Source organism: Euphorbia lathyris, chromosome 3 (genome assembly GCF_963576675.1).
Source record: "Euphorbia lathyris chromosome 3, ddEupLath1.1, whole genome shotgun sequence".
NCBI classification, from domain to species: domain Eukaryota; kingdom Viridiplantae; phylum Streptophyta; class Magnoliopsida; order Malpighiales; family Euphorbiaceae; genus Euphorbia; species Euphorbia lathyris.
This window is the reverse complement of record NC_088912.1, coordinates 49,133,388-49,156,889: the sequence shown is the minus strand read 5'-3', so window position 1 is coordinate 49,156,889 and position 23,502 is coordinate 49,133,388. Positions and strand designations below refer to the sequence as shown.

At 34.2% G+C, this 23,502-nt stretch overlaps 2 protein-coding genes, 1 long non-coding RNA gene and 1 other non-coding gene across 6 annotated transcripts; 3 read left to right on the top strand and 1 right to left on the bottom strand.

Annotated features, from left to right (window-relative positions):
- Positions 1–2: 2 nt before the first annotated feature.
- On the top strand, positions 3–109 carry LOC136225175 (small nucleolar RNA R71). Its single transcript, XR_010686905.1, has one exon. It is a non-coding gene; the product is annotated as a small nucleolar RNA R71 (small nucleolar RNA).
- Positions 110–934: 825 nt separating this feature from the next.
- LOC136222344 (probable 26S proteasome non-ATPase regulatory subunit 3) lies at positions 935–5,577 on the top strand. The gene is made up of 9 exons (XM_066010010.1): positions 935–1,092; positions 1,180–1,269; positions 1,342–1,532; positions 1,842–1,979; positions 2,065–2,201; positions 3,457–3,511; positions 3,587–3,697; positions 4,267–4,506; positions 4,721–5,577. Exons 2-9 carry the CDS (start codon positions 1,191–1,193, stop codon positions 5,231–5,233), a joined length of 1,464 nt encoding a protein of 487 aa, XP_065866082.1. The 5' UTR covers positions 935–1,092; positions 1,180–1,190; the 3' UTR covers positions 5,234–5,577.
- A 1,775-nt stretch (positions 5,578–7,352) lies between these two features.
- Positions 7,353–10,373, bottom strand: LOC136221670 (uncharacterized). Its single transcript, XM_066009079.1, has 5 exons — positions 10,215–10,373; positions 10,047–10,143; positions 9,585–9,663; positions 9,398–9,479; positions 7,353–7,697 (listed from the first exon to the last, which is right to left on the bottom strand). The coding sequence occupies exons 1-5, from the start codon at positions 10,245–10,247 to the stop codon at positions 7,557–7,559; spliced, it is 432 nt and encodes a 143-aa protein (XP_065865151.1). The 5' UTR covers positions 10,248–10,373; the 3' UTR covers positions 7,353–7,556.
- A 5,713-nt stretch (positions 10,374–16,086) lies between these two features.
- On the top strand, positions 16,087–22,238 carry LOC136223088 (uncharacterized). Of its 3 annotated transcripts, XR_010685818.1 has the most exons (3): positions 16,087–16,224; positions 21,368–21,406; positions 22,007–22,238. It is a non-coding gene; the product is annotated as an uncharacterized lncRNA (long non-coding RNA). The 3 variants fall into 3 exon arrangements; XR_010685817.1 differs by having other exon boundaries at positions 21,368–22,238; XR_010685816.1 differs by having other exon boundaries at positions 16,100–16,238; positions 21,368–22,238.
- Positions 22,239–23,502: the final 1,264 nt, after the last annotated feature.

Sequence of the window (23,502 nt, the reverse complement as noted above, 5' to 3'; positions counted from 1 at the left end):
GTAGATTATGGTGTGGGCAAAACCTTTGCAGTTCTTTAAAACGTTCCCACGCCTTATAGATGGTTTCAATTTTATACTGGGTGAATGATGTGATTTCTTTGATAACTCTTGCTGTTTTTACTAAGCGAAAGAATTTAGATAGAAAACTCTTGGCTAGTTGGTCCCAAGTGGCGATTGTTCCTGGTGGAAGTGAGTTCAACCATGTCTTTCAAAGTAAATGGGAAAAGACGAAGCTTAATATCATTTGCTGTCATCCTGTTGATTTTAAAGGTGTCACAGATTTCCAAAAAACTTGTCAGATGCGTGTTTGGATTCTCCCTAGGTAGTCTATAATATTGGACACTGTTTTGTAACATTTGAAGTAAAGATGGTTTGATCTCAAATTGTTCTGCAATGATTGGACGTACTACACCGTCTTGTACTCCGTTGAATCCTGGTGTGGTATAATTATACTTAGAATGTAATTTTCAAAAAAATATTTAACAAAATAAAATAATTTCATCATTAAATATAACAATTTTATTTCAATTCAATTTTTTTATTAGCACGTGAATATAACTGTTTAAATTAAAAATATTTACATCTCCAAAATTGCAAAAATAAACCAAATAAATGTAAATTTGAAATACTTCCAATTTTTTTAATTTTTTTTATCATTTTAAAATTTTGAATATGTACTACAAATTAATATTGTATTTATTTTTATCCAATCCCGCTCCAATCCCATACATTATACGGGTATTCATACTAGTTTAACATAATATAAAATTATTACTTAATATAATTATTGACACGTAGTTTTAAAAGTGAATTTATATATAAGTTTCCCTGTAAATTTCCGCCCGGTTACAAGCTCATCCAATTAGGAGGTCGCGCACAATGAAGTAGTGATGAAACGCACCGTTTGGAAATGTATATGCAGCATTGAAGTGATACCGTTTTAGCATATTTCCTCTTCGTCTTCTTTCTCTCTCGATATCTTATTGGTAGTTAAACTTGCAGGGAAAGAAAACTAGGTCTGGAGTATAAACTTTAGACTTCTTTTTCTCCAAATCCACCATTTCACCTCTCTCTCCATCTCGCGATTCGAAGGTTGGTTCCAGTCTATTTACTCTCTATTTATCCTTCTTTTATGATCTTAACTTCTAACCTTAATAGATACTTTTATATCTGATTCAGTGACCTTCAATATGACTCAAGATGTCGAGATGAAAGAGCTCCCAGCTCCTTCCAATTCTACAACTTCGTCTTCTCCTTCCACTCTGCACCGTAAGTTCTTACTTGGTTTCTTCGGCTTTTTTTTTAATTGCTTTCTAATTTTTTTGAATTGGGGTTTTGTAGATTTGAAGGAGATTGCTTCTTTGATTGAGACCGGTGCCTATGCCAGAGAAGTGCGGCGTATTGTCCGGGCTGTACGCTTGACAATGGCCTTAAGACGGAAGCTCAAGGGTCAAGTGCTTTCCGCCTTCCTCAATTTCGCGCTTACTCCCGGATCCGAGCCTCATAGTCGGCTGTCCTCTTATCTCCCCAAGGTATTCATTTTTTAAGCTCGTCTTGAGTTTTGGGTTTCTGTAAAATATATTCGTGCTATTTTAAGTTGTTGAATCTACATGCTTATACCTTTTCGCTTTATGATAATTCAAAATCATACAATTCATTTGGTTGTGCTGTGAAGTTTCATGAATTTGATTTTGTATATGGATAATGGTCTAGTTGTATATCTAATTAGTAGGTGTTTAGGTTCCTAAATGAAATTTACAATGGTTAATTAAGGCCGCCAAACTGTGGTGTTTTCCTTGAGTGTAATTGGCTCTTGAACTATCTATCGAACCTTGTCGCAGGAAGATGAGCATGAAATGGAGGTTGATACTGCAACATCTGTGACTCAAGCTCCTGTGAAACACCCCTTACCAGAACTCGAGATATATTGTTACTTGTTGGTGTTGTTATATCTGATTGATCAGAAGAAATATGATGAGGTTAAGCTGCAAACAATTAATTCAAGTGTTGCACTTCATTTTCTTATCTTTTTTTGGGCTGAATCATGAACTGTTGTTTTTGTAGGCTAAAGCTTGTTCATCAGCAAGCATGACCCGCTTGCGTAACATGAATAGGAGGACCGTTGATGTTCTAGCATCGAGGCTCTTCTTTTATTATTCTCTCAGTTATGAACTCACTGGTCATCTTGCTGAAATCAGAGGGTAATTTTTACACATTATGTTATTCATATAGTTATTGAAGGCTCATGACTCACCCGGCCCTAGACCTATCACCTCAAAATGCTATAGACGGTCTCTGTTTCAAAGGCTCACCCGATCCTAGACCTAGCACCTCAAAATGCTATAGACGGTCTCTTTTTCAAAGACTTGCGCCTAAGCACACCTTTTTTGGTTATAAGAAGTGCACCTAGGTGTGCATCTTTGACTTTGGGTTCTTTTAGGGTTTTGTACTCTCATTTAGATGTTTCGATCTCCACTGTTCATTAGAATATCATCTAGTGTCCAAAGGAAAAGGCTGAAGCATCATGTTCTAGTGTTCGAGGAAAAACTCCTACGATGAGGAAGAAAAAACCGACTTTCTAGATGTGTATAGTGCGGATGAAGACGATGAGAACCTTGAAGGTGAATTTGCTGATGTTGGAGATGATGATGGTGATATCGATTAGTGATGAATATGGAGACTCTTGATGAAAAGTAGTTTTTTTTTTTTGATCAACGATGAAAAGTAGTTAGTTAACTCAGGATTTGGTTGAGCTTTAGTATTTATTACTCCCTCCATTCCACTTCATTAGAGAGCGAGCTTTTTTCTAAAATAAGTATTGTATAGAATTTCATTGGAATTTTGGCGTCTTTTTTCCCATTCTTTCCGTTGTTTCATTAATGGCTAATCATTCTTCTAGTATTGATTACTTACTCTGGTTTCCAACATTCATTAATGATGCTTTTTTTGAATTAGAGAGACTTTATTGCTGAATTTAGAGAGAGAGAAACGAATGACGGGAATGAGAGAGTTTTTATTCTTTTTTCAATCAACTTTTAAGGCATTGATTGGAGGTTAGATTAGTAATTTGACTTTAAATTAATTGTGTTTCTTCATTTGTGTGAAACTCTGTAGAATGACTTATAAAAGTGAATGGAGGAGCATTGTGAATTATAATTATGGAAGAGTCGGAGTGGATTTATTTCATGTTGCAGTTTATGACTAAAGTAGTGGATATGATTTAGTATTTATTGCATTTTAGAATTTATCACTTCTTAAATGTTAACTGTTGTCATTTATGGTAATATATATTTTTTTGCCTTAGTATGCCTTGTGTGACTCAGGCGCATGCCTTTTTGCCTTGCGCCTTTAGCACCTTTATGAATTACTGAGCACGGGCATGTATAATCAATCCAAATTATTTCATATGCATGATATACATTGTTTTCTTACTCTGGCAAACTGTTTCATCAACAGTAACCTCCTTGGTCTTCACCGCATTGCAACATTGCGTCATGATGAGCTTGGTCAGGTAAATTTTCTGATATACAGATGCGTTATGTCAATGTTGCTATTTGTCTCATACTCGGATAATTTTGTGATGCAGGAAACACTTCTTAACCTGCTACTTCGAAATTATCTCCACTATAACTTGTATGACCAAGCAGAGAAGCTGAGGTCAAAGGCCCCTCGATTTGAAGCTCACTCGAATCAGCAGGCAACTCTTTACTCTTTAATATTTCCAATAAGTTCGCATTAGTCATTATCCTGGGGTCGTTAAGGCTGAATATGTTCCTTGATTGTGCTTGTCCACATGATTCTGCTTGTTTAAGCATAGGACGTGATCTTGCATTTTGAGTTCTCTCTCATTCGTGTGATAAAATATGAACAAGCATGTAATCTTACTGGCTGTGAAGACTGAAAATAATACTCTGTGGACACAATGATGGCTATCTTGATGATAGTCTTGCTGGCTTTCATGATTTTAAAATTTAAGGATTAGACATGTTTCTCAGATAATTTGGTGTTAGTATTGTTTATAGGAATTACGTGTGTTTCAACTGCTGATAATTTAGCGTTTAAACTGGTGAAATAATTCAAACATATTGGGAAATGGTATAAATGGAACTAAAATAATTAAATTCATAATAAATTTATATTGGATATATTGGATATATTGCACAAAAAATAGTTTTATCTTTATAAGATGGCATCTCCTATGATATTAATGTTAGTTAGAACTCATAGCCTGCAGATTCTATGCTTTTAACTGTTCTTTTTTATCAGTTCTGTCGATACCTCTTCTACCTGGGAAAGATCAGAACGATCCAGTTGGAATACACTGATGCTAAGGAGTCCCTCCTTCAAGCTGCCCGGAAAGCACCTATTGCAGCCCTTGGTTTTCGAGTTCAGTGTAACAAATGGGCAATCATTGTCAGGTTACTGCTGGGAGAAATCCCTGAGAGGACTGTCTTCATGCAGAAAGGCATGGAGAATGCTTTAAGGCCGTACTTTGAGCTAACAAATGCAAGTCTTCGCTAAATAGACTTTTTAATTTACTTTTCTATTCGAAATGAAATTCAGAATTAAATTGAAGGTTTCTTGGTTTTCTCTCATTTTATGTTAATAAGAGTTGGGAGGGATGCCATGATGTTCAATTTAGCACTGGGTTGCTTTTGATTATTGTCAATAGCAGGTTAGTTTTGGGTGTTAAATAATTGTTCAAGAATGTGTTTTTCAGGCTGTTCGAATAGGGGACTTGGAGCTCTTCAAATCTGTTGCAGAGAAGTTCTCAACTACTTTCAATAAAGATGGAACTCACAATCTAATTGTTAGATTGCGCCACAATGTCATAAGAACTGGACTTCGCAACATCAGTATTTCATATTCTCGTATTTCGCTGGCTGATGTGGCCAAGAAGCTAAGATTGGACTCTGCAAACCCTGTTGCTGATGCTGAGAGTATTGTATCAAAGGCAATAAGAGATGGTGCAATTGATGCTACTTTAGATCATACTAAGGGATGGATGGTATCAAAGGAAACAGGAGATATATACTCTACAAATGAACCTCAAATTGCATTTAACTCGAGGATTGCTTTCTGCCTGAACATGCACAATGAGGCCGTACGTGCACTTAGGTTTCCACCAAATTCGCACAAGGAGAAAGAAAGTGCTGAAAAGAGGAGGGAGAGACAACAGCAGGAGCAGGAACTTGCGAAGCACATAGCTGAAGAGGATGATGATGAGTTTTAATTTGGCATTTGCCATGGAAGTCTTTATCGTTTATGAAACCCCAGAGCAACAGTATCAAACTTTCTTATTTTTCTTTTGCTTCAAATTTTTATTTTCCTGATGGTCTGATTTAGGACTCTCTGCTCGGGTATCTTTGATTTGATGGGGATCTTTGGTCATTTACTTGATTTGGCTGCAAAATTTTCACATGCTATAGATATTGGCCTATAAACCTTGGCTGATGTTTCGCTGAATGTCTTGCTGGCTGAGCTAGCTTTATGAGAGTGCAGGCATCAATGTATCATTTACACTCAGTCAGATTATGATTCTACCTGTTATTGGTAAATTAGCTGAGCTTTGTGTTTTGTTCTGTTTCTCGTTTTATTTACATAGCATGTACTCACTGCAACTGTACCGTGCAGAAATGGGAATGCTTTCCCCCACCTATAAATAGCAACTTTCCATTCAAAAGGCATTGCTAAATCCTTTCGCATTGACAATGTAATGGGTTATACTAGCATTTTTCCTTTATTTCATTACATTTTGTTTCATGACTTTTCTTAATTTTATACCTAACCTTTCTATAAACTCCTTGAAACACATTTTGAAGCGGTTATATGGACAATCTCGTTAAGTCTCACATTGAATGTGTTTTGGTTATATTTTCACCAGAATTTGTTGATATGTACTTCTATTTAAGTCAATTCACTTAAAATCTCTCTCTAATAGAATATTGTCTGCTCAATTGGACCTAATAACCAAATGAAACTTGGACCTTCACCTTTAGATCTAGCCTAATAATAATCCTATGGTGATTAAATTACTTAATTAAAATATTAGTTAACAAATTTCTATCTTTTTTTATCCATTATTAATCCTCATTAACTCCTACAAACAAGCAACAACGGTAGAGAGAAAAATTAGCAAACTCATCCTTCCACTTTGCAGAAGCCAAATGAACAGTCTTCTTCTTCTTGGACTTCCCCTCAGAAAAATTCAGACATTTATGAACCTCAGTTTTATAATCACAAAGAAAATCGGTTTTTTCTTATTAAATTCAACAGAAATAATGGAGTTTTCTTATCAAATTTAATGCACTATGGATTCAAGTGCTTTTTTTAATCTCTACTCAATTATCTCTGTTGATGTGTATCAAATTCAATACACCATGGAAGAATCCAGTTTGCAAATTTCTCTCTCTACCGTTGTTGGAGTTAATTAGGATTAATAATAGATAAAAAAAAAGAAGACAAAGGTCCAAGTTTCACTTGGGCCCTGTTTGGTAAAGAGCGTTTTGGGATAAAAAGAGCGGTTTTGACCAATTTTAGAGGTTTGACCATTGAAACCGCTGATTGGAGTGTTTGGTGGAGAGAGGTTTGGGAGAGAGTTTTGGGATGAAAACGCTAATTTAGAAAAAGCTCTTAAAATGAGCTCTTTCAATTAGCGTTTTGGAATATTAAAATTAATGGACTTCTTTAACCCTAATAGATAGACTCCCTCTTTTCCTGCGCCAAAATTAATGCTCTTATTCGTCTTTTTGCACAAACCGCTATTATCAATCAGCTAATTTTTACCAAACAAGTCTACACAAACAGTTAGTTAAATCAGCTAGTCAAATTAGCTAATGTAATCAGCTAATTCCCAAACAAAGCCTTGGTCATTAGGGTCCAATTGAGCGGCACTGTCTTACCTCATACGTATCTGACCTACTTTTTTAGGGTTAAATGGAACGTTCACATTGAATGAATGATTTGAATAAGCTTTCATATTATCAATTTCCGGTGCAGTTCAAGCAATTCTGGTAAAAGCATAGCGAAAAAATGTTTAATATTGATACATGGAACGTGAAGATGGAATGACAAGAAAATGTTTAATATTGGTACATGGAACGGGAAGACGGAATGACCATTTGTGTGATTTATCCCAATAAGATATTGAAATTCATAAACTCTTGCGGCTTAAGCAACAATCAGTTAAGAACTTTGGACAAGAAAAGAAAATAACTGCCCGAATCTCTAATTGCCCTCATATTAGGGGCAGAATTTTGATCGATCCAAGTACCAACCAGAGTCTGAAAATGTTGGATTCCTTTGATTGTTCGAAATAAATGTGGCCAAAATAAGAATTGATAACAAATATATGCACAAAATAAACGAACCATATCTGTTCAGAATGTTATATTCCTTGTTCTACTGTGGTACAACTCAGATGCCAGGTTTTTGAAATGATACAGTTTCCATTCAAGTCCTAAGCCGAAAAAGAGACTACAAGGTTGAAACAATGGGAAGAAAGATAGCATCCACTAGTTCCATAAACAAATCTTAAAAATTTACAATGCTGACATTCAGCCAGCTGAACTCAGCCCAAATGACTTAACAATGTTGCTTACTCTTTCTGCAAATGTTTTAGATGTAATCTTTTTGCCCGGTACATGAAATGGATTTGATACTGCATCCACATATGCAGCATGGAACCTCCGGAAAAACTAAAACAAGAAGAGTCTGTCAAAACTCATTTCAGATAAAATATATCAAGCAACTTAACTAATCATCATAATGGCTACCTGGCAATAAAATGAGAGGAAATATGAACCTATTTGTAGTTATGGATATGGAAACAATGCATTTGAGTAAGCACATTATCACGAAAAATGTGGAAAACTTGTGTTCTTTCTAAGTAAGATACCACGGCTACAATATAGACGCTACACATAGTTTACCACATATTAAAGAAACATTTTGTTAGAATTATACTATACCAGAGTGACAAGTTATGGTTAAAGAAACACATTTACATAATCTGGATGAACAAAAGGGGGCAAACTTTAATGACCAATAATCCTAAACTTGCAATTTCCATTCTACTAGTACGAATGCACATTAACATTTGGAATCCTATTTGCACATAAAATCTACAAATAATTCTTTTAAACAATCATCTGCTAACAAATGGAGCAAAAGCAAATAAAAATATAAAACATTAAATATAGTATATAAACAGGAAAAGAAGGAAACTAGGAAAGAATTTCAAAAAAGGTTCATGTCATCAATTTATTTCCAATTATTGAATATAATATGATGCCAGTAAACAAAGATTAACAAAAAAAAAAAAAAAAATTCTTCAGGATTTAAAATAAGTTTTTCTTTATTACCTTACAAAACATTAATAACTTCTCTAAATACATCTCTTCCATTCAATAGAAATTATATGTTCAGAAAAATATATAAATGGGATTTTGCATCTGATGTGTGCATATTTACATAGACCTACTTGGTAATTAGAGTGCTAAAACTTTGTATTAGACATGTAAATTTATTCGTAAAGGTGAAACTTGGTCCAACAGTAAGATTCAGATTTCCATACCACAGTGTCACAAGATAGCTAAATCATGAAGCAAAAGGAAGGCTAAGTGCATCCAGACTGCACAGTAAAAATCTACATGCATTAACACCTTGTATTATAATTTTTTTTAATAATATTTAAACCACGGGTAAATAGTTTGAAACGCAAATATCTGCTAATGGAGATTTTTTCAGCTATACCACTAGGTGAAACATAAACCAACATAAAAAAATAAAATTTCAACACAATACAGAAGCAGAACAAATTATTAGGACCGACGAAGCTATTCCCTCCCTGTTACTTGCTGCTTCATTTACATGCATGGAACGGTAGAATTGTAACCATTCATCAATAATAGGAAGAACCCAAAACCTTTGAAAGACTTCAATGGTTATGAACTTATGACTACAATAGATATAGCATCTCTATCAAAGCAACCTGAATTTTAATATGTAAATCAAGTTGCATTGACAGTGCAGTACGATATCAAAGTATCATGACTCATAGAGTAACTGATCTGTACTAACTACTGACATGCATTTTCTCCCTCCTACCATTGGGACTTCATCAACACCAAGCAGACCTCCATGATTATATATAGCATAATATATAAACCAACTGATTCATTTGTTTGTATTGCATAACATTGTAAATAATATAACTACAAACATGATACAACAAATAAAGAAAACGAATTTTAGAATAGCTCTACAAACTTGATTCACTAATGCACCATATAATACACATAACCCAATTTAACAAACATAATATAGTAGTTTTATGAGAATTCTTAGCAAGAAAACTCCAGCAGTTAAGCTTAAATGCCTTCATACTAATACTTACATTTCGGACATCTGCATCTCTGACATCTAAATCTGTTGTGACCAGGATGAATTTCACCTTTGTGTTAGTCAAATAGCCATACCTGAAAACATGAGAATTAAAAGCCGTATCAGGAGATCCAGATCTACGGAAAAATATAGGTCACTGAAACTGAAATTCCATCAGAACAGTCAAAATGCCAGCTTACACTTTATAATTCTCTGTTGGATAGAGCAATCCAAGGAAAGTCTCGTTCAAAGTAGGCCCAGATTTTTTTGGATTATTGACTGTAACACATTTGAAATTCTATTAGTCAGATATTGGATTTCTGAAAACCCACCAAGAAACGCAAATGAGATGAACAAGAAATACAGATCAAAAGAAAAAACGAAGTTATTTGCAATTTCCCAAATCTAAACCCCAAATTTCAGAATATTTTCAGAAAATGAAGTGAAATTCCTCAAAGGTACATACCGTTCACGAACCTGGTATATACCATAACTCTAAGAACCCCTCAATTAAGCCAAAATGCAATTGAGGAAATATTAAAATCTAATTATAAACATAACAGATTCGATATAGCAAAATCAAACGAATAAGATACCACAAAATTATCAAAATAGCACAACTAAAGTATTCAATTGAATAAATACTAGGAGTAATAAAGCACCTCGTTCATCAACAACATCCAGAGAACAATGAACGATATGGTGGAGCTTAAGAGCATCATCTGCCTCCGTGAAGCTTTGTATGTAGAGTGGATTGTTCTACACATTTCGTATCGATCAAAATACGTTTGATTAATAAAACAAAGAAAAAAAGATTTGAAGAGACGCACCTGATGCCCGACGACCGCTACACACACGATCATCTTCCCCGTTCCGAGTCACTCTGAAGCTGATGCTGATCAGCTGAACCAGACGGAGGTCTCTTTTCTTGCTTTATGGAGCAGGGGGTTTTCTACGGCCCAAATCTATCTTTTAATTTGTTTATGCAAGAGCAAGTCTTAATTTTGTTATTATCAAAATTTATTCTATTTTTACTATATAAACAAAAATATATTCTTTTTTTTTTGTTTATCACGCACTATCTCTATCTTGCTTTGTAATTACAATTATATACGTGGCGTACAACATTTACATGTTTACAGCTTGACTACAACCAAAAAATTTCCACATTAAAGTATACAATCTTTTGGTGACCTCTCATAAAGTGTATAACCGATAAAAATGACCGGTCAACATTGTCATGTCAGCATTTTGACCACTTTAAAAGTAAAAAATTTACATCCCTAATATGGAATTACTTTTTTTTTGGTAGGAAAGGGAAAGAAAAGAAAACAAAGAGCCTGAAAGCCTAGCCAGGGATTAGCCTAGGAAAGCTAACCCCCACCACATCATCCCTAAGAAGAGAATTAAGATAAATAGGAGGATAAGGAAGGGTAGTGACGCCCATCATGCAATCATGCCCAGCAGACGCCAAACGATCAGCAACTTGGTTCTGCTCTCTGAAGATATGACTGAAGCCAATGAAATCAAAAGAAGAGCAAAACCTACTAATACCTCTAATAAGGTTATGGCTATTTAGACAAATAGCATTTTTTCTGGAAATCATTTCGATAGCCTCAAGGTTATCAGATTCTTCAAACCCAGATTCAAGGCGAGTTTAAGGCCAGAAAAGATCCTCCACAAAGGAAGAACCTAAACCAATATTCTGAGTAAACCCAGATATCCAGGCACCCCCATCATCCCTCATAACACCTCCTGCAGCAATCCTACCATCCTTCAGACAAGATCCATCTGTATTCAATTTCACCACTCCTTCCCTAGGCCTACACCAACCAAGGAGATGAACAACCTTATTCTGGATAGACCTTACAAGAGAATCTCCTTTGAAGCTTTCCGTAATGTTGACCATTTTCTCTGAGAAGAACTCAATTAAGTTAGGGAACGAAACAAACTAAATGAATAACTAAATAAAATAGATAGACCATTCTCTTCGTCTCAGGTCGATGGATCTTCTCAATTGGAGGATCCCCTCCCCTATATGGATAATACACATTCCAGTTGACCGGGCCTAATTCTAATTGTTTTGTTCCGAAGCAAAGATATCCAAGGGGCGGTTCGTCCTATTCAGATATTCACGACCAAGAAGTACTGGATTCTCTTTCGGATAGGCCATGAAAGGAGAAGGACTCAGTCATCGTTTTGACAAAAAATAAACCACAATCCTTTATCTGAAAATTAGTGAAATCACAGGGGTTTTATTTGAACTTTTTCCAAAAAGATATGAAGTTAATGGGATTAAACCGTATTTCACTATTCTACTATCTAAAATTTTATCATTTAGTCCTTGTAGTATTATTTGATAACATTTATTTCTTGAATTATTTCATAAGTGATAACTAACCGATTTGATAAATTTTTTGACACATGACATATAACATGTAAATATAACAAATTTTTAAATTTTTTTATAGACTTAATATGTGGATAAATAAGAAGAAAAATCAATTCTTTATTTATCTACATATTAATTCTATATGGTAAAAAAAGTAAATCAATTGCCACGTGCATATATTACGAATAAAAAATTGTGTCATATGTCAAAAAGTTCAACAAATCGGTTAATTTTTCCTCTAAAATGGGTTAAATGTCACATATGAAAATATATCAAGGGGCAAATATTACCGAATGATACCACATAAATCAAATAATAAAATTTTAAATTCCGGAGAGACTAAATAAGGGGTTTAATCCTAAGTGAATGTATATAATTGAAATTGTACTTGTTATACTGATAACTCCCGGTAAAGGCTATGCTTACTTTGTTTTTTACAAAGTAAACCTTATTTTGTGTGTTTTCACCATTGGATTGATTTTATACTCCAATGGTGAAAACACACCAAATAATGGTACTTTGTAAAAAACAAAGTAACCATAGAAGGCACCGATAACTCCCTACTTGTTATACTCATAATGTTAAAACAAAACTTTGAATTAATAATAACATAATAACTAATCAATTAAAACTAATAACAAAGAATTCAACTAACACTACACAACAATATAGAGGGAGAAAACAGAACATTAACAATTAAGAAAAAAATAAAGAAAAATAAACCAAAGAAATAAAAGAAAAACGCAGACAAGAGAATGTGAAAGACAAAACGACGCCATTGAATTTTAAGTGGAACGGCACCGTTTTTACGAAACGAAAGACAAGAATTGAAATCCATCTCTTTATCTTCTTCGACCTTTCTCAATCTGTGTTCTTAAAGCTCGGCAGCTGCAACAACGGAGAAGGGGCAAACCAGAGAAATATCAAAAAAATTTATATGGGATTTTAAAATTTTCTAGATCTCACTTGGGGCAAGTGCCCCTATTACTTCCACTGTAGATCCGTCCATATATATATATATACATATATATACTTGATAACCTATAATTCTAATCAGATTATATTTCCTTTTACAATTATAATCCATTTAATTAATTTATCCGCAGTCATAATCTAATTATAATTACTTAATAAATGAGTAAATTACATTTATAACTACCAAACTTTACCTTTTTTAATTTTATGATCACGGAAATTCAATTCTTAATGTTATGACCACTCAACTTACACTAATGTGGCCACTATTACCATTAACTAACCTTTTTTACCTTTAACTTCATTTTGAACTGATTAATTTTTCTTTTTCTTGTTATTTTACCCTTATCTTCTTTCTTTTTTCATATCTTCCTCCCTTTCTCTATACATATTTATTATCTCTTTGGTCTCTTTCTCTCTTTAGTAAAAATTCCTTAGAGGATGAGAAATTAAATATAAATATATCTTCTTTCTTATTTCTTCTTGCACAAATTAATTATGGATGATAGCCTTAAGTATAACTACCTCTTTGAACACTTCAGAGTTAACCTCTTCCTTGAAGACTGTCAATCGATGTTTTGAGCTTAAACCCATAAAACCTCTCTTCGTTTCGCCACTCCAATCTGTTAGAAATGAAAGTACACAAAATTCAAAAAAAATATCAAGTAATAAAAAAATAAGTGCAGAAACCATAAATGGAAAAAAGAATAAAGCTTGATGCTTAAACAACTGAATGACTTCTTGTAGTAGAAACATAACTTGAGGTCTGCAAAAACAAATATTAAGGAACCCAATTGAAAAATAGGCATAGATATTCAAATGTTGTCTTTACTCGATGGGGAGGAGAAGAATTCCATGGCTTATATGTTAACCCTATATTGCGGACATTGAAGCTCCAACTAACTGTAATATACGATTTTCAATTCTAATTAGAAAAAATTGAAGGTTGCAATTTGGTTTTAGAGAGAGAAAATGAGAGTTAGAGAGAGACTGACACTGGTTTTAGAGAGAGAAAGGAAGAGTTAGAGAGAAAGGAACATAACATAAATAGGGTAAAATGAGTATTTTATGTTTTAGATGGAGGATAAGGAGAGAGAGAACCGATATAAAAGAGGAGTCAAAGGTAAAAAAATACTGGTCGACGGTCACAATGGCCACTGGTGTTAAAAAATATAAAGTTCAGTGACCATAATATTAAGAATTGAAGTTCAGTGGCCATAACATTAAAAAGGGTAAAGTTCAGTTGCCATGGGTGTAATTTACCCCTTAATAAATCAATTATCAATTTATCCCTACTATATTATAGATTTCGGCCCCCTCTCTATTCACTCTCAAATTACCCTTTCGTCCTTCGGTATTAATCCAGTGTGTGACCCATTAGGTTCTTGCTGCTACTAGCAATATACGTTTGTTACAATTAACTTAAACAAATCAATTCAACGTACATATATCAGAATGAGTGCACACACTATTTTATCAGAATCGTGAAATTCTCTCAGAGCCATAAGAAGTCAGATTGATTATGACGTTTACCTTTCTGTATTATATGTAGTATAATATGATCATTCATCAACTATATGCTTAAACGAATCTGTAACTATGGAAACTGTCAAGTTATATATATTGAGATGTTTGTTTTACTTATAGGTAAAATTAACTCTGAATAAATAAGTTAAGTGAAATCTCTATTTCAACTCTTAACTCTATCACCTTGTAAGGATTTCAAATTAATTCTCCACAAGAGGCCCATGGATATATCTCCTATCTATCAGAAGTGGTGAATGCTCAATATTTCATTAACTATCATGTAATTACTTTATCTGCTCGAGGCACACCCCATGTATCAGTCTTGTATAGATCGTGCTAGAACAGAGTAAAAGCATTACATTCCGTAATCCAGAATCACTAATTAATGATTTTTTGAGCATGAGGATTACTTATACCTACTAATAGATTTGAGATAGAAAATGTGACACTAGATAAATCCATCCATCCATCATGTTATCTCAAGTTGGATCCCAATCCTAATGAACTCTTTTACTGGATCCATATTACTGTCTAGATATCTGAACAGAAGAGCTTTTTGTTTATGAATAGAAGACATTGTTGCATGCAAGTCTATACAGTATTATGTTAATCCCTTAAACATAATACATGACTTGGATTAATTTAAGTTTATCAATTAATTAATTATAATCATAAAGTATAGTCTCACTTCATGCTTATATGAACACTTTATGATTATTTTTATAAACTTGTGGTTTCTTTTTTTTAGCTTGTCCAGTTGCATTAAAATATAAATGCATTTGTATAGTGAAACTTACTATACCAAGTAAATCAAATGGCTTAATAACAGACAATTCATTTATTAATACATTATGTCCTAAAACAATTGTCTATAAGACATAAAATCCAACAAGAATTTACGTAATGGACCACAAGTCCTATAGATTTATTATTCATGCTTTGTACTCTGATTTTCCTTAATGAAAGTTTTTTGTCAGTTTCAGAAAACAAAACTAAAAAGTCTAAAAATTGATATTTTTTTTATAATCATCTATATCTATATATAATATAAAACAGTAACGATGGAGCTGAGGTGTCAACTCCTCGATTTTTTTTCCATTTTTTATTAAAAATTTTAGATTTAATATAACGATTAAATAAATTATGATGATAATATCCAAATATAACAAATAAATAATGATGATAATATATAAAAAAAAATCTTTGATAATATTTCAAAGAAGGCGGACATAGATAGGTATCTCCTATCCTATATATCATCTCTCACAGATCCGCAAGGGTTTTTCAATTAACCACACTATCCGCAAGGGGTTTCCCGTACATTTCGTCAATCTGTTTGCAGATTCACTTTCGTTTTCAATACAACTCTTCATCATTTCAACTCCAACTTCTTTTTATTTCAGCTCCTTCTTCGTCCTCGGTATCATTTGGAGATCCTATCGATGATGAACGACCTGATGAAGCATCTAGAGCTCCGATCAAGCTTCTGCTCCCTACGAATCTCGTCTTCCTTCAAAAAGATGCCAGGAGAATGGTTTTCATCCAATAAGAATAGGACGACGGTTCCCTAGAGGGTCACGGCTCAATGCAAAAGGGGTTGTTTCTCCTGTTGTTTCTTTTTCTTCTTCCTTTATTATTCGTGTTTTATTTTTGGATTTTTTCCCATCTTGGATTCGTTGATTAAATCTTTCCTTTCTCCTTGTTGTTTCTTTTTCTTCTTCCTTTATTATTCGTGTTTTATTTTCGGATTTTTTTCCCATCTTGGATTCGTTGATTAAATCTTTCCTTTCTCCTTTTAGATCTGAAAACACCCTCTTTAGTGAATGAAAATCGGAAATGGCGACTTGAACCGGTTCCCTCTCATAGCATTTTCTACTGTGTCGGGTGGTTTTCTCACAGTAGCAGTTGATCTCTTTGTGATTAGGAGGATGTTTCCGGTGGCCTGAGTATGTCTCTCAATGTTAGTTCATGATATTTCTAAGTGTGGTTTTTTTAAACTGAGTGTTTCTTAATGGTTTTCTTTTAATTTGTTAAACTTTAATTACGGTTATGTTTTGTTTCTGTATGAATGTGATTTGAAATTCTAACATTCAAATTAAATTGTGTTGAATTTTGAACACAAGCCATACAATTTTGTCAAAGTTCACATTAGTCTTTTTCCCTTTGTTCACATGTAATTTTTGACTTTGATTTCTTCCATTCACATCCCAAAATTTTCTTATAAATACCATGCATTGGCATAGGTTTGTGCATCCTAGCAATTGATATTAGATTGCTAGTTTTGAGTGATATTCTCTAAGAGAGAATTGTGAAGTTTTGGGTGTATTGGGGTTAAGGGTTTTGAGAGTTATTTTCTCCATTCTTTTGTACCACTTTTGTCTCTCTAGTGGAATAATTTTCGGTCTCCTTCGCTCGTGGACTAGGCACACCGCTGAACCACGTAAATCCTTGTGTCATTTACTTTATTGTTCTTCTTTTATTTTGTTGTCAATTTATTTATCCAAATTAAATATTTCATTCCGCTGCGGGGTTTTCCCTAACAAATTGGTATCAGAGCCAATTAATATTTATTTTGGGATCTACTATGGCGACAACAAAATTTGATATCGAGAAGTATGATCGTACTATCAGTTTTTCCTTATGGCAAGTCAAGATGAAAGCTATTTTGACACAGAACGGATTGAGCAAGGTGTTAGCAGACGAGTTACCTCCCACGGTAACAAAGGAGAAGAAACAAGAAATGGAGGAGAAAGCTCTAGCTGCCATTCAGTTATGCTTGTCAAACGAGGTTCTGCGTGAAGTCATCCATGAGAAGACTCCTAAAGGCTTATGGGAGAAACTTGAGTCTCTCTACATGTCCAAAAACCTCACCAGCAAGCTTGTTGTGAAACATCGTCTTCACATGCTCAATATGGCGGAAGGTACATCCCTAAAGTCATACCTTGATAATTTTAGTTCCATTTTGCTGGATCTGGAAAATTTAGATATTAAATATGAAGAAGAAGATAAAGCTCTTATGTTGTTACGATCTTTACCGCCGTCTTTCAAAAATTTTCGGGAGACCATAATCTACAGTAAAAGCACTCTAACTGTAGATGAGGTTAAAGGGTGTCTATTTTCAAAAGATCTGATAGACAAAGAGCTTTCTGGTGATAGAAATGGCCCTGCAGAAAGTCTGGTTGTTAGAGGGAGATCTTCTACAAAAGATCCCAGCAGCAGCAACAACAACAATCGATCGAGATCAAAATCAAAATCTAGATACAGTAATGTGACATGCAATTACTGTAAAAAGAAAGGGCACATCAAAGCTGAATGTTTCAAGCTACAGAAGAAAAATAAAGAAAAGGTTCATAAAGAAGACAATCATGCCGACGCCAGTGTTGCTGAAGATGAAGTAGATTGCGAAGTCTATGTCGTGTCCGACGATGGTGCTAGATCTGGACAAGGGTGGATCATTGACTCTGCTTGCTCATTTCACATTTGCCTTCACAGAGATTGGTTCTCCTCTTATGAATCAGTAAACAGAGGAGTTGTGTTAATGAGAAATGATTCTCCTTGTAAAGTTGTTAGTATTGGTACCGTCAAAATCAAAATGCATGATGGTGTTGTCAGAACCTTGACAGATGTACGGTATGTTCCTGACATGAAGAAAAACCTTATCTCTTTATCTGCTTTAGATGACAATAATTGCAGATTTTCTGGTGGAGATGGAGTCTTGAAGGTTTTGAAAGGTGCTCTAGTCGTAATGAAAGCCAGAAAAGTTGGAAGATTGTACGTGTTACAAGGTTCAACAGCCACGGGTGTTGCTGCAGTTTCCTCTTCCATGCCGGAGTCGGACATTACCAAATTGTGGCACATGAGGCTCGGCCACATGAGTGAGAAAGGCTTGTCCATGTTAAGTCAACGAGGTCTCCTTTGTGGTCAACATACGTCCAAGTTGGAGTTTTGTGAGCGCTGCATTTTTGGCAAATACAAACGAGTCAGTTTCAACACTGGTGTTCACCAAACAAAATGCACTTTGGATTATATCCATTCCGATCTATGGGGCCCTGCACGTGTTCCTTCAAAAGGTGGTGCTCGATATATGCTTACCTTCATTGATGATTACTCCAGGAAGCTTTGGGCTTATTTCTTGAAGCAGAAAAATGAGGCCTTTGCCACTTTCAAGCAATGGAAAGCCTTGGTGGAAAACCAGACCAGTAAGAAGATTAAGCGTCTCCGCACTGATAATGGTCTAGAATTTTGCAATGATGAATTCAACACATTTTGTAAAGATATAGGCATCTCTAGACATCTCACAGTTCCAGGAACACCACAACAAAATGGTGTAGCTGAGCAGATAGAACTCTATTGGAAAAGGTTCGTTGTATGTTATCAAATTCTGGCTTATCTCAAGACTTTTGGGCTGAAGCAGCTTTAACAGCTTGTCATTTAGTGAATCGTTCTCCGTCTGCTTCAATTAATTGTAAAACTCCTGAAGAGGTATGGTCTGGAAAACCCGCTGATTATTCTGATTTGAGGATTTTTGGATGTCCTATTTATGTTCATGTGAATGATGGAAAGTTGGAGCCCAGATCTAAAAAGGGCATTTTTCTCGGCTATTCTCCTGGTGTAAAGGGATATAAAGTTTGGCTTCTTGATCCTAAGTCACCAAAATCTGTAATCAATAGAAATGTTGTATTTAATGAATATGTCATGCTTAATCCAAAGGAGTCTTCAGTCACTTCTAACACCAAGATACAGAATTCTGATAAGCAGGTGGAGGTTCAAGTTGAGGTGGAGAATTCATTCTCTCCATTGAATGAACAATTGTCAGAGTCTACCGAAGTAGAAGAATCTACAGCAATTGAAGAGGAGCATCCAGTTGCTAGAAGCAGGCCAAAAAGAGAAAGAAAACAACCTCTAAGGTTAGCAGATTATGTCACTTTTGCCTGTGTTGCTGCACAAGAGACTGAAGGAGTTGGCGATCCTTCAACATATTCAGAAGCTATCTCCGGTGATGATTCTGGAAAATGGTTGATAGCCATGCAAGAGGAGGTGGAATCTCTTCACAAAAATAAAACGTGGGAATTGGTGAAACCGCCAAAGAACAAGAAGATTGTCGGTTGTAAATGGGTCTTCAAACGAAAAGATGGCATTCCGGGCGTTGAAGGTGCTCGATACAAGGCACGATTGGTGGCCAAGGGCTATAGTCAGGTACAAGGAGTTGATTTTAATGATGTTTTCTCTCCTGTTGTTAAACATAGCTCTATTCATGTTTTGCTTGCATTGGTTGCTATAAATGATTTGGAGTTGGAACAACTCGATGTCAAAACTGCCTTCTTACATGGAGAACTTGAGGAGAAAATCTATATGCAACAACCTGAAGGTTTTGAAATCGAAGGCAAAGAAGACCATGCTTGCTTGTTGCGGAAATCACTATATGGGTTAAAGCAGTCTCCTCGACAGTGGTATAAGCGGTTTGATTCCTTTATGATTGGGCATGGTTATTTTAGGAGCCAATATGATAGTTGTGTTTATTTCACAAAACTTCTAAATGGCTCATTTGTTACTCTATGTTGATGATATGCTTATTGCTGCCAAGGATATGTCTGATATCAACAGATTGAAAGCAGAGCTGAGTAGTGAATTCGAGATGAAAGATTTGGGAGCTGCCAAGAAGATTCTTGGTATGGAGATCTATAGAGATAGAGCTGCAGGAACACTTTGTTTAACTCAGAGAAGTTTTGTTGAAAAAGTGTTGGAGCGATTTGGCATGAAAAATGCTAAACCTGTAAGTACTCCACTTGCTGCACATTTCAGACTTTCTGCTGATATGTGTCCACAGTCCAAAAAGGATATTGAATATATGTCACATGTACCTTACTCTAGTGCGGTTGGTAGTATCATGTACGCGATGGTTTGTACTCGTCCTGACATTTCACATGCAGTCAGTGTAGTCAGTAGATATATGTCTAATCCTGGTAAAGATCATTGGAATGCTGTGAAATGGATTCTGAGATATTTAAGGGGTACTACTAATGCTTGTTTAAAATTTGGAAGGAGTGAGAATATGGTGGCAGGTTATGTTGATTCAGACTATGCAGGTGATCTTGACAGAAGAAGATCCATTACAGGTTATGTGTTTACTCTTGGTAGTAGTGCCATCAGTTGGAAAGCTACTTTACAGCCTACAGTTGCATTGTCCACTACAGAAGCAGAATATATGGCTGTAGTTGAAGCTGTAAAAGAAGCTATTTGGCTACGAGGCTTAGTTGGTGAGCTCAGTTCAAATTTGCAGAAGATTGTCGTTCACTGTGATAGCCAGAGTGCTATATATTTGACGAAGGATCAGATGTTTCATGAAAGAACGAAACACATTGATGTGAAGTACCATTTTATTCGAGATGTTATTTCTGAAGGAAATATTACAGTTAGTAAAATTGGTACTGCAGATAATCCAGCCGACATGATGATGAAGCCTCTTCCAACGACTAAGTTCAAGCATTGCTTGAACTTGATTGGTATTAGCAATAAGTGAGCTAGCCCGAAAGGGCATTACGGCGAAGGAAGACCTTTGGTGGAATTTCAAATCAAGGTGGAGATTTGTATGAATGTGATTTGAAATTCAACATTCAAATTAAATTGTGTTGAATTTTGAACACAAGCCATACAATTTTGTCAAAGTTCACATTAGTCTTTTTCCCTTTGTTCACATGTAATTTTTGACTTTGATTTCTTCCATTCACATCCCAAAATTTTCTTATAAATACCATGCATTGGCATAGGTTTGTGCATCCTAGCAATTGATATTAGATTGCTAGTTTTGAGTGATATTCTCTAAGAGAGAATTGTGAGGTTTTGGGTGTATTGGGGTTAAGGGTTTTGAGTGTTATTTTCTCCATTCTTTTGTACCACTTTTGTCTCTCTAGTGGAATAATTTTCGTTCTCTTTCGCCCGTGGACTAGGCACACCGCCGAACCACGTAAATCCTTGTATCATTTACTTTATTGTTCTTCTTTTATTTTGTTGTCAATTTATTTACCCAAATTAAATATTTCGTTCCGCTGCGGGATTTTCCCTAACAGTTTCTCTTGCATTGATATACAGATGTAGCTCTCTGTTTACCATTGCCCCCTGATGTAAGAGGTAAATTTTTAAACTTTGGTTCTATTTGCCCTATATATTGTCGGGCTAGAGTAAAATATCAATCCATTGGAAAGTTAATTATCATTGCTTTATATTGTGTTGCTCTTTGTTTTATTCATTTCATTGAGAAAGTTTATTGAATTGTTTTTTTTCTCTTTTTACCTTCTCCACACGTACTCTGGGTGACTTATTGGCCAAAACTTTTCAAGTTTTAATGCAATGGATCATACCATCTCTTATTTACAGTAATGGATTAGCATAGTTTCGTTTTGGATCATGTGTTGTTCTCATATTTGTTAATTATATATGTCTTTCCTCTTTTAACATGGAAAAATGTTAGCAAGTTTACTCTATAGAACTCTTATGCTTATATTAAAAGGGACAACAAGAACATTAACATGTACTCATCAACCAGTGTTTTTCATGCCCAAACCTTTTTAGATATACCATCAAGAATTTTTCTTTTCTTTACTTTTCTTTTTAAAATGATGTTATTGATTTTTCATTCATAGAAATAAGTTAATTGTTCGACTTCTCATTTCCTTAGTTTTTATGGCAACTTTGTTTATGGTTTATGAGCAATTAGCTAAATTTATGTAGAGAAGGAGAAAGATGACAACGTATTTAGTTTGGCCAATGGCTAACCCAGTTTTGTCATTGCGGATCCTTTTCTTTTATAGGTAATCATTTTATTCACTTACTCTGCTCTCAAGTTTCAATAATGTTTATGGGTATTACTGACTCATTTTGTAAATTTTCATTAAGTTTGTGTATTTTCTATTTGACACGGTTAAGTTGTTATCACAGATGTAGGTTTCATTGTTCTTTTTCCTATGGGTTTATTCTCAATTCCAAATAGATGTAATTCCATCTGTTATCTCACTTTGATTAAGATTTTATTTATGATATTGCATTTGTTTCTGAATGTTGATTTTATTACCTACCCTAAAATGTTGGGGACATTGCTCGAAAGCACATAAAAGATCCCGAGTTACTATTTGTTATTGATGTGAAGGCGCTATATTTAATTCTTTTATAACATTAGGAATTGATGTCATAGTTTTGTTGTTGTACAATATAGTAATGAAATTTGTATGTTCTACATGCCCAGTTTTATAGTTAGTAAAATGCATTTGTAGACATTAATGGTGTTAACTCTAATTTATAATATTATTCTCCTTTTCATTTTCTCATTTTTTTTTACTTACTGCAACTTCTCCATGATATGCATTTTGGCTATATTAAATATTATGCTCATGGTGGTAGTGGAATTGCAAGGTTTTAGCTGAATGGTTTATTTATACGGGAAGAATATTATTTCAAGCAAATTGACTGCTAACATGTTTTTATAATTATTAAAAAATAAAATAAAAATAAATAAAAACTTAAAAAAAAAATAAGATTGAAGGGAGTCAAACATAAACCTCTCAAATAAAAGTAAGCATCCTTCACCATCTCATCTACCTTTACATATTGAAATAATAATACATAAAGTCAATATAATTCTTTTCAAAATATTACCAGACAACATTATTAATTTTTTTTTTCAATTCTCTGACCGCTTGTCGAGGCTCGAGCCCCTCTAACCCCCTCTTGGTTCCGCCTCTGTTATTATCAATTAAACATAATGTCATTATAATTAAGATAAGAGATAAGAGAGGAGAATATAGGAAGACTCTAACATAAATAGTAAGAAAATTTTATATTTATATAAAACAAATTGATTAGACCAAGTGATATATGTTATCATTAATTTTAAATTATTAAAATATGCTTCTTTTAAGTTTATTATTTATTTTGTATCCATTTCACACGTTAATTAATATATGTATTGAACAAATAAAAATATATATATATATATGTATTGAAACAAAATTTCTTTTACACTACAAGGTATAAAATACATAAAATATACAAGTTAATGGAATACAAGAAAATTAACAATAAGCAGAAAATTTTAATTTATTTATACAGGCATTTATGTTTAAAAAGATTAAATTGAACCGTGCTTATCTATATATAATATAAAACAATAACGATGGAGCTGAGATGTCACTTCCTCCTTTTTTTCTGATAAAAATATAAAATATCATAAA